Here is an 11869-nt window from a genome sequence, read left to right on the forward strand (position 1 = left end):
GCTAATGCTTTTGCTAAGTGTTTCCAATTACTCCTTGGCAAAACATTTGCTGGATTAAGTTGTTATCGACTGAGTGTCAGTAGGATCAAATCAATCAATAATAGTGAAAGAACACATCCACTTGTATCTGTCCTTCTGAGATGATATAATGTGCATTATGATAAGTGATTATCTGATGTACAGAAGAGACATTTAAAGTAGCAAATCAACAATTTAATAGAAAAATGATTTAGTGCATATTTTGTTAACAATGCAATACAGTGCAATGCAGACAGTTAGATTTTAATATAGATTTTAAGCAAAGGCTTTGACAAGTGGAAGCCAACACCAACTTTACCGAGACTGACAGATAAAAAGGCCTCCTTAAAAAATATAAAAACAAAATAAACACTGAGGAATTAACAAATTCAGAGGCTGCAACCTCTCCACTGGAGGCCATGTCAACTTCCTAGGACTGATAGGTACAGGGACCATTCCTACTTTACTACTGACAGGCACAGAGGCCACACCTCCTGCACTGGGACTGACAAAGAGGCTACACCTCCTTCATTGGGACTGACACAGAGGCCACACCCCCTTTATTGGTACTGACAGGCAAAGCGACCACACCTCCTTCACTGATACTGGCACTAAGGCCACACCTCCTTCAGTGAGACTGACAGAGGCCACACCTCCTTCAATGAGACAGACACAGAGGCCACACGTCCTTTACTAGGACTAATAGGGACAGAGGCCACACTTCCTTCACTGGGACTAACAGGCACAATGGCCACACTTTCACTGGTGCACTGTTGCAAATCTATGATATGTAGTATACAGTATGTGTTACAATTAAAGCAAATCTGTATTAAAGTGTTATAAACCCATTAGCAGCTTAATATCAACCATTTCCACTCAAAAGTCACTGTATTACCAATTTATAAGGAGAGGATTTTTTTATCAAATTGAATTGATGGTTAAAATGATTCTCTTCACCTGACAGCTTCAACATTACTCATGGTGATCATCAGACTAAAAGACCTGACAGCAGCCAACAAGCCAGAAACCGAGCTGTTTAGCCAGCAAACAGGAGCTCTTTTCAAACACCTTCCACATCGAAGTGATTACTCTACATGATGCTTTGACAGCTGGGAAAAGTTGGAAACGTTTAGACAAGGTCAAGCCTCAGTCTGTCTGAGGTTATGGAATGAGAAATATAAAGGCTGAAAAGCTGGAATATGTATAAAAATTTAATTAATAAATAAAGTGAAAAAAATGTACTACAGAATTTGGAAGTACTTTTATTTTAGTATATCTTTGCTGGTGCCTTTTCATGATTCTGCAGAATTAAAGTCCAACCAACCGCACGCAGCAGTCTCTTCTGGACAAAAAAAACAATGAACTCCAATTGAAACCTATTGGGAAAAATTTTGCTGGAGATGCTGTATAGTGATGAAATTTGAGCTCTCCAGAGACATACCAATATCCCATACCAATATCTGCCAGGCAACACAGCCCACAACGTGAATCAAATACCAGGCTGTCACAGCCCATTTTCCTTTTTAGAGGTGTGAGCAGTACTACAGGAATAGATCCAGGAGGATATGCAGGTGGAGGACGCGGAGTTCGACTGCTGAGCCAGACACAAAGAGCGTGCAGTTTTCTGAACAGGAAGTGGCTTTGGGTCATACATTTTGCATGGATGGTCAATATTTAAATATACACACATATATATATATATATATATAATTACACAAAGCCAATGTTTACCTCATTCTGCTTGCAGAAGTTAAGGTTATGTGCTAGAGACCAGGCTATGAGTCACTTAGGAGTGTCATTGTTGACTCAGTGTTTCTACTGTTTTAGGAAGTGACAGCAAAATGACTATCCTGCATCACTGCACAGTTAATGAGAGTGCATAGTTTTTTTTTCCTCTTCACATTTGTTATAGGAGTTATGTGCCATGGCGAATGCACTGATAGTGTAATTCTATTTTTCGACCATTCATCTCTTCATTCACCATTCAGTAACTGCTTTACACTGGTCAGGATCATGGTGTAAAACTAGGCATTAGGCAGGAACGCACCATGAATAGGATGCCAGTCGATCACAGGACACCGTGCACACGTTTTCACAACTAGGGTCAATTTAGAATAAAATAAAATGCCCAATCCACCTACTAGAATGACACTAGGAGCTGAGTAGAAACCAGAGAACCCAGACGAAACCCACACAGACATGGGAGGGACATGTGTAAATACATAGAGACAGTAACCTGAGCTCAGGATCAAATCCTGAAGCTGTAAGCCAGAAACACTACCTGCTGCATCATATGCTGCGCTATCGCACGAAAACTGTTACGTCATGTCATTTACAGGGTTAGACATGACTGTTATGTCATGTATGGTGATATAAATCACTGTTATGTCCTCTTGTGTACGGGCTAGATCTTTTAACCGGTATGTTGTTTCACATACGGGGACTGTAAGAAATTACACACTGCCTCTAAACAGATTCCACTCCAAGGTAGTTGTTTTAAAAAGCTCATCCCTGAAAAAGGCTGAATTATCAAAGGGACAATTCACCTCAGTTTCAGCAGTATGTGTATAATACCACCTAAAGTGACATTCAATCAGTTATCGCATGGGAGCAGCAGTGGGACATCAAGAACCATCACTGAACAAAGGGGTATGTGACCGTAATTATCATTCAGAAAGACGTGTGTCTAGACAATCCTATCACCTCACCATTTGGGGGTCACACCTGAAACAACATCAGTTCTGTGAGAATGGAAAGTCATCACATCAAATGCTATCCTTAATTTACATTTAGAGTGAAACTTTATTTACATCACGTGCAGAAAACCTGGTTTGAAATACAGTTTGTGCTGATATTGTTCCGGGCTCACTTTGACTCTGATGAACCTGAAGTGCTTCAAGTACTTTGTCACGGTCATGCTGGAATAAAGTTATTCTTCATTGATATCTTCAACATACTCATCATTTTTTCTTACAGGATGGACATAACCATTCGTCGTGTCATGTACAGGGATACATACCCATTATGTCATGTCATGTATGAAGCTAGAACTAACTATTATGTCAAGGTATATATTTGGATAGACATAACTGTTATGTCATGTCCAGAGTTAGACACGACTGTTATATCATGTCCGGCGCTAGACATAACTGTTATGTCATGTCATGTACGGTGATAGACATAACTGGTATTTCATGTCATGTACAGCACTAGACATAACTGTTATGTTATGTACGGCGTTAGACATAACTGTTATGTCATGTATGGCACTAGACATAACTGTTATGTCATGTACAGCGCTAGTCATAACAATTATCATATCATGTATGGGGCTAGACATAACTGTTATGTCATGTGTGGGGTAGACATAACTTTCAGGTCATGAATAGACATGAACTCTAACCTGGTTTCAGACCATTTTTTGCATGATATGCAAGGGGAAGTGATTATCAATACAGATCTGTGTGCAACAACCTGAAAACACTGTCTGGCAATAACTGCTTCAAACTGCTGAATAACCTAAAACTCACAAAAAAATTGATCAAGCAACATCCAGCTCTAAAAAGCTCCCTGTAGTCTGTGTTTATATGTATTATATGTTTATGGCTTATGTGTATATTTGCTCATTTGGCTGCTACATTTATTCAATGTGACTGACAGTTGAGACAGGATAAAACTGAGCAGTTGAGAGTTAAGAGTCTTGCTCAAGGGCCCAACCATGGAAGCTTGGTGGGTCTGGGATAGAAATCTTCCAATCAGTATCTCAAAGCCTTACACAGTGATCCACCACTTCTACCAATTTTGTTTCCTCATCTGACTGATTAAAAAAATCATAAACAAGGGTGCAAATACACTGAGATGTGGACTGATGAGACTGTAACTGACAACATTCTGAGAGTTCTGGTACAGATGGTTCGTAGGTGTTGTGTCTTTTTTCTTTTCTTTGCATAGGAACAAAATGAAATGGTGAGTACTTGCTAAGCAAAAAGGTTGCTGCACTCGTCAGCTGGGGATCGTCCATGAAGGTAAGAGAAGTGACAGCTTTCACAGCCCATGGATTCGCAAGACTCTGGCCCAAGTAATATTGGACCATTGCTATGAAGAGCAGCTGGCATTTTCAAATATTGTGAATATATTCAAATATGCAAATATTATCATTTTCAAATCACAGGAGGATCTGGGGTAAGAAGCTAAATATTAAATCACCAATGCTTGGAACCGGTATGATAAGACAGTGACTGCAAAGATGTCAGAACTGAACCATGGAAGAAGGTGGCCTGGTTGATAAATCACGTTTTCTTTAATATCATGTGGGTGGCCCGGTGCATGTGCGTTGCTTACTTGGGGAAGAGATGGCACCAGGATGCACAATGGGAAGAATGCAAGCCGGCGGAGACAGTATGATGCTCTGGGAATCCTTGGGTCCTGGCATTCATGTGGACGTTACTTTGACACATATCACCTACCTAAACATTGTTGCTGACCAAGTAAACCTCTTCATGGCAACGGTGTTGCCTAATGGCAGTGGCCTCTTTCAGCAGTATAATGTGCCCTTCCACACTACAAAAATTGTTCAGGAAGGGTTTGAGGAACGTGACAAAAAGTTCAAGGTGTCGACTTGTCCTCCAAATTCCCCAAATCTCAATCTGATCGAGAATCTGTGGGATGTGCTGGACAAACAAGTCTGATCCATGGAGGGCCCCACCTCACAACTTACAGGACTTAAAGGATCTGCTACTAACGTCTTGGTGCCAGATACCATAACACACCTTCAGAGGTCTTGTAGAGTCCATGCCTTGACGGGTCTGAGCTGTTTTGGTGGCACAAGGGGAGACCTCTGCCCTGTGGTTCGTTCTCTGAATGTGTTCACCTGTTCTGTATTAGTCCATGATTGGTTTGTCTACTTATACCCTGTGTGGGAGGGTAAAAAATTGGCAGAGAAGAGAAGAAGGTTATGTTCACTGGCCTAAAGGAAAGAGAGCCAGGAAGACAGAACAGACACAGACGTGAAACAGAGGAAGTTCACACATCTGCTACAAGCCAAAGGCTGAGACTCTGAAAACGTTCCTTAGAGAAATAAGAGGTAAGAAAACACCTATAAATCAATTGCTATTTCCTTGTTCATTTCTTGTTAGTTTTTCAATGAATGTAATTAAACTTTAGCCTATGCATCAGTTTCATCAAACTCTGACAGGGACAATTCTGGCCTGTTTGTACTGAGTTATTTTTGTAACTAAGAACTCTTCAGTGTTAACCGCTGTTTTGTAACTGGAAGAGTATCACTGAGGCAAACCAGGCATAGAGAGAGAGAGAAAGAAAATAACAGACTAACGGACTAACTGATATCCTGCAGAACACACTTTCACGCCTTTTCCTCATGATACGAGCAGTTGGCAAAGTAGGATCTTGTTTTGTGCCAATGCACAGACCTTAACCACGCATAATGCTCTAATGCTGAAATGTTTTGGACTGCAAGTTTTCAGCAATACAGTACTGAAAAGCCTTCGGCTGTGGCTCAACCTTTTCATTTCATTTAAAATCAATACTAGATTTTTTAACTATACTTGTCACTGCATAGTTCTTTAACTTCACTCAGGATTCAGTGTTATGGCACTTCTGTAGTGTCTGTCACAATCACGGTCTTGCGTCTCAGTTTAATACAGAGAAAGTGACGGGTGATGATTTTGGCGTATCCACAAAAATAACAGTTTGAATGTAGAATTTCACAATATATAATCAAAGCAAATATCGGCACAAAATAAACGTCATCAGAATTTGAATTATATCCAATTTTATGTTCAACCGTATTTTAAAATAATTAACCTATACTCATAGAGTGAAAATTAAAACATAAATAACTGTGTCACTTTCTAAAGGAAATCCATACATCCATCTGCTTATCCTACACAGGGTCACAGGGGGAGCCAGGAGCCTATCCCAGGGAACTTGGGACACAAGGCAGGGGACACCCTGGACGGGGTTCCCACCAATCACAGGGTGCAATCGCACACACATTCACACACTACGGACAATTTAGAGATGTCGATTAGCCTGCAATGCATGTCTTTGGACTGGGGAGGAAACCGGAGAACTGGAAACCCCTGAAGCACGGGGAGAACATGAAAACTCTACGCACACGAGATTCAAACCCCCAACCCTGAAGTAGTGAAGCAACAGTGCTAACCATTAAGCAACCATGCCCCCCTCTAAAGGAAATTATGAGGTCATTAACAATCAGCATAATCTTATCATAGACATTAATGCTGTAAATTAATTTATATTTATTTACCCAGAGTAATCTTTTTTTTTGTCACGAACACTTGGGTTGATTTTACATTCTACACTGTCTACAGGGAAATATGCCGCCTTCAGCTATTCACTCAATAAAGCCTTATTACAAATCAGTTCTGATTCACTATGTGGTCACTACATACGGATAACGATGAATGGTAGTTTAAATGTACAAAGTGCACTAAATGCTTAACAGAATGACATTTGAGATAAAGCAAGAACACTTACTGGGCCTTAACTACTTATATATAATATACATGTAATATAATTTGCAGGACACAGACTTATTGGTATTTTATAGATAATTAGAACGCGAACTGAAAATAAAGTGTAATATAATATGCTCTTTTTCTAAACTCTTTCCCTACATCAACTGACACCATGGGTAATGTAGTCATTTTTTTAGACAAGGGATCTTAAACATTCAAATGTGGATTTTAATTGAAAAATAAAAAGATGTAAATAATACAAAAATTCGATTAGTATTCACACAGCGACATTAGCCCCACCAGCCCTGATGTATACTAACACTTCCCAATTCTGAGCTCTAACAGTGCCTGTGTGTGTTTGTGCCACTCGCTTTTAACATCCCTTGCTCCCTCCTCCTGTCCGCCTGCCCATGGCCCAGGGCAAAGCCCAAGCAGAGTCAGCATGTGACAAAGAGTGGCTCATCTATATGCTACACACACTCCTGTCATAAATACACTCTCACAAGCTAAAGAGTCTGAGACCAGGATGTTACAATAGGCCTCACTTCATTTGTAAACGTAGACTACATGCTCCTCAGGGACACCGCTAGTGAAGTGTGCCATGAGTGAACGGTTCAAGTACAACTAGTTCCCTTGAGAGATGATGTCAGAAAAAGTGTGATCGTAGAGGCTAGACACATGGAGTGTTGAATCATACATTACACAACAACACAACATTAGGGTGTTTTAACCTATGTAGAATATAGTCTGTTTGATTCAAACCCTGGTGGGTTTGCCTCTCTGGTGGTCTTTGGTTCTCTTTTGTTCCGCCTGTAGAAATATCCTGGACACATGGCGTTTCTGCAGCACTACAACTCTGTCCTTTGGCTTAGTTCACTTTCTTGCTCCTCACTACAAACAAACTTCACTTTTTCCATTGGAATTGGACCAACACCACTTCATACTCACGCCCATACACTCTGAAAGGTTGTTTTGGTCCACACCCGAGTGTGCTTTGTGTTCCCACACCAGGATTTGATTCAGGACTAAACACTGATTCTGTAGAAGTACCCTGAACAAAATGGTTTCAGTCAGTTCCAACTGAACTCATGATTCGTATGCAGTAAGAAAGTTATTGGACTCACTTTGTGAAGTGAACCCAACATGCCATTTTTCTGTAGAAAGCTGTTAAACTGAGCTGGGAGGTGAAAACTGAACCAAAGGACAGAGCTGGATTACTGCAGAAATGCCATTGACAAAAAGAGATGATCAACAGTGCATCTGATACTTGGTAAAGAAGTCCGTACAGGATTTTGCAGGAGTTTTTTTGTGATTGATGCAGCCAAAAATGCTTGATTTGTCGCAGATTTTTATTTATTTATTTAAATTTGCGATGCAACTTGTAGAGTTTTTTTTTTTAGCTTTTTTGAGGAAAACTATTTGAATTGGCGAAATTGCAATTGTTTTGCACCGTCTTTCACAGTGATGTTTGTTGTTAAATGAGATGTGTGTTATGATGAAATCACTGGATGCGCCTTGGCAGAAATCTTTAGAAAATCTTTCTTGAGTTTGCATTAATTTCTGCGATCGCAAGTGTTTCCGGTCATAGATTGAAGGAGTTTTCGGACCTACACGCCCATTGGTCAGCACTTTTTTGTTTTTTTTGCTTTGTTGAATATTGCACAGTGTGAAACTAAACCAAACCAAATAGCAAACGAACCACACTTATTTTGGACTAATAGATGTGGAAGCACCTTTAAATTCAGTAGGTGTATATGACGAGAGTACTGAGCTGTCTGCTGATCATTAGATAACTCCGCTGCACTTCTTTTACAACATATGGCTCTACCAGCTGCAAACAAAAACTTTTTTTGGACTGGAAGAGAAAATGTCCCTTGATGGAGAAATGTCCTGATCGCTCTATAGAGGCTTGTGTTATGGGAGGATTACAGTATAACACAGATGGCACATCAATCCTTATAAAGGAGAAAGCCAAGAATACAGTATGCAAGCTTCTGTATGTGTGTGTGTGTGTGTGTGTGTGTGTGTGTGTGTGTGTGTATACCTATGCGTATGCGCACACATCCCTGCTGGATTCCATCCATATTTCATGAATGATAAAGGTTTCAGTAGCTGTGTGCATTAATACAAAAGCACTTCTCCATGTTTTGCTTGAACGAGCTCCGAGTCCTACTCCAGCTTGTCACTAAAACGGTTTCTTTTTTATTTTTATATTTTATTCCGTGCTTTATGCAGAGACAGAGAGGACAGTATTAATTGCTGTTGTGTCTCTCTTGTCCTGCTTCATTCTCTTCTCCTTTTCTTTTGCTGAGAGTTTGGTGCATGTGTTCATGTGTGAAAGCTGATTTTTTGATGTCCTGTGATCTCTTTTCCACATGAAACAGTAGTCTGGGGTTGTCTTTAAGTGGACTCGGGTGTGATTGTGTCACAGAGATATCCCTCCCTGCCAAGGGAAGTCTCTGTCTCCTAAATACTCAGTTCTTCTATGATACTTCCTGTTTGCAGCATATATAAAGACGTGGAGGGTATCCCAAAAGAACTCTTCATATACAGATTACTCTGTCAAGATAAAACTAGACTAGACTAGCCATTCAATTAGGACAAAAGAAATAGCACCCTATACAAGGAGTTATACAGATGTTTTATAGGAGCTGACGCGCTGCAGTGGCTGAACTGCATTAGTGGAAGATTTAGTGCACGTTGCACTTTCACCGTTTAGTTGTCATTTTCCATCTCTCAGCAAGCTTTGCCTTGTATGGAGTTTTGTGTGCGTCATTAAATGTAAATCAGCTATGCTGTGACCACACATGGAAATTTACGAATGATTGGCAGTTATCAACATACACAGCTGTTCATGAATAGAATCAACTTTCCTGAGACTTTTGTAAATCTGGTGGAAATGTTTTATTTGGTTAGGGCTACGAAAAAAATTACATACAACTTTACACACAAAAGACTGACAAATGATGACAAATGATTAAAAATAGTCTTCTATTTCAAAAGACATTTTATTAGATATTACTAAGTAAAATATGCAATTCATTGTAGAGAAATGGATATAAAAACAGTTCTTTTGGAGTGAAATCTGTATTTTGGGCTTGTGTGTCTGGCCGTCTCTTTTGCTCATTGTTGTCTTTCTCACACGACAGTTTTATGCCCCCCTCGCTATCGCTGTACTTTCTGAAATTAGATATTGTTTACTGTGTCTAGTAGACTTGTACAGTATATTATTGTTTATTAATTATTATCGTAATACGGCCTCTGCAAGAAAGCTGTGGGGCGTTGAATGAACCACAGTAAACATTAATGCTTTTGGTCCTGATAATAAAAGATCATTTTAGGCTTGACCAGTTTGTTTTTAACACACATTAATGGAATGCCACAAAATGTAAATGCAATACGGAAGGTCTCTCTGGGCTGACATGGCTGGAAATGGGTCAGTAGGAGCATGTCACTGTAAAAGTGATGTTCAGGCAAGCTTCTGCCTAAGCGGATGCTGTGTCCTCTGTCTTTTCCTGTTATAAACAGTGAGACGACTCTGTCCACGCAACACTAGCCTCAGGGAGATTCTGCCCAGATTTTGACAGATATGGCCTACTACAGCCATCTGACAAGATTTATCACTCAGCCTGTCGGCTTTATCACAACAAAAGCAAAATGGACACCTACACAAAACTGGTTATGTGCCTTCATAGCTGTGTTCTGGAGACTGCTGATTTTGTGCCAGACAGTTTAATATCCCCGGACACAAGATATACAGAGAATATCTAGACAGAACAGACCCATAATATCATAACTATATTGAAGGTGCGATTGTATTCTGTCCCTTACAGTAAACAGGCAGTCCATACAGGATTTCGCGATGCAATTTGCAGAATTTAATATGCTTTTTTTGGTGGGAAAACTGCTTGAATTGGTGAAATTGCTATGAATTCATTTAATTAATTTAATTGTTTTGCACAGTCGACCGCAGTGATGTTTGTTGGTAAATGAGATCTTTTAGCTGTACTCATGTTCGACGCACATGACTCGAAGGGAGTCTGTGATGATGTCACATGATGCGTCTTGGCCCAAATCTGCAGACAAATTTTGAAAAATTGCAAGCTCCTGCGAATATTGCGGCGTTTCCTTAATTTTGTGTTAATTTCTGCGATCACACAAGTGCAAAATCCTGGACGGACTGATTTATTCAGCTAGTCAACATACAGTGTGTTAATTTCTTAGAGTAACCAAAAAGACCTCAAAAAGACATCGGGGGTCAAACTCATTTGATGTAACAGGCCACATTACACTTTGTCCGATGTCAAGTGGATTAGACCAAAAAATCTGTTTAGTGACCAATAACACATTAACAACTCTCTTTAGTGTGTTACCAGTATTTATCTTTTTTTTTTTTTTTAACTGAAAGTTGTGACAGCATTAGTATTCACCCCCATTGCTGTTAAAACTCTGAATTGGTTCTTCTGGAAAGAGACATGATTACAAATCTGATTACAAATAACTCTTGCTAATGAAGAATCATATACATCATTAGCAGATTTTGCCAGTAGTTGAGTTTAAATGCAATGAGTTTTTCTTGTGATGTTTTTTTCTGCCTAGTAGCTCTTTTTTTTTTCTTCTTCAAATCTTTCAGTTCAATCACAGTCCACATGACTATTTACATTTCAAATACGGATTCTGAATTCATTTAGTGTGCCAGATTTGAATCTGGAATATTATTCCCATATGTTTGAAACCCCTGATTTAAATAAATAAATATATCAAACTCAAATGTCAAAATGTCAATTTTTCGTGTCAACAAATCCAATGCAAACTGATATTAAAAACTACTATTTAAAAAAATTATCACTGTTTTCTGTGATGACAAAAACAAACAAAAAAGATGCAAATCCTGTTTCAATGAAATTCCTTACATGTGATTACTAATGCATTTAACACTCCAATCAATTGCATTTAGAAATATTCTCACATATTTAAATCCTGATCTCTTCATCAATGTCAAATAAATAAATAGACATGCTGTTATTTCACGTGCATGCTGCCAGACATCTGATTTCTTCTGATCTGATCTGCGCCCATCGTATTTTCCCACCTGCACTAATGCACCAGTGATCTTATTTCAATTATAAACGCGGCAAACAATGAAAATGTAATCTTACCCACGCCATATTTTTCGTGTTCGGTCGGTATCCACATTGTTCTTTTGTCTCGTCTAGCACAAAAAACGCATATTAGCTATACAACGGGAATTAAAAGCGATACGCTCCATATTGCTGGCACGCTGCATGTCACTGTATTGTTCCGAGGGCAGACGCTCAGATCAGCATCCTTCCAACAGCACAGTCTGGCGA

At 39.4% G+C, this 11869-nt stretch overlaps 1 protein-coding gene across 1 annotated transcript in view; it reads right to left on the reverse strand.

Moving 5' to 3' along the window:
* Positions 1-11860, reverse strand: part of dock4 (dedicator of cytokinesis 4) — a 90551-nt gene extending 78691 nt beyond the window's left edge. The window contains exon 1 of the mRNA XM_017473794.3: positions 11678-11860. Within this exon, the coding sequence (XP_017329283.1) occupies positions 11678-11714 (37 nt within the window). The 5' untranslated portion in view covers positions 11715-11860. The remainder of the gene's footprint in view (positions 1-11677) is intronic.
* Between the last annotated feature and the right edge of the window lie 9 nt (positions 11861-11869).

Source organism: Ictalurus punctatus, chromosome 8 (assembly GCF_001660625.3).
Source record: "Ictalurus punctatus breed USDA103 chromosome 8, Coco_2.0, whole genome shotgun sequence".
In the NCBI taxonomy this organism is placed as follows: Eukaryota; Metazoa; Chordata; class Actinopteri; order Siluriformes; family Ictaluridae; genus Ictalurus; species Ictalurus punctatus.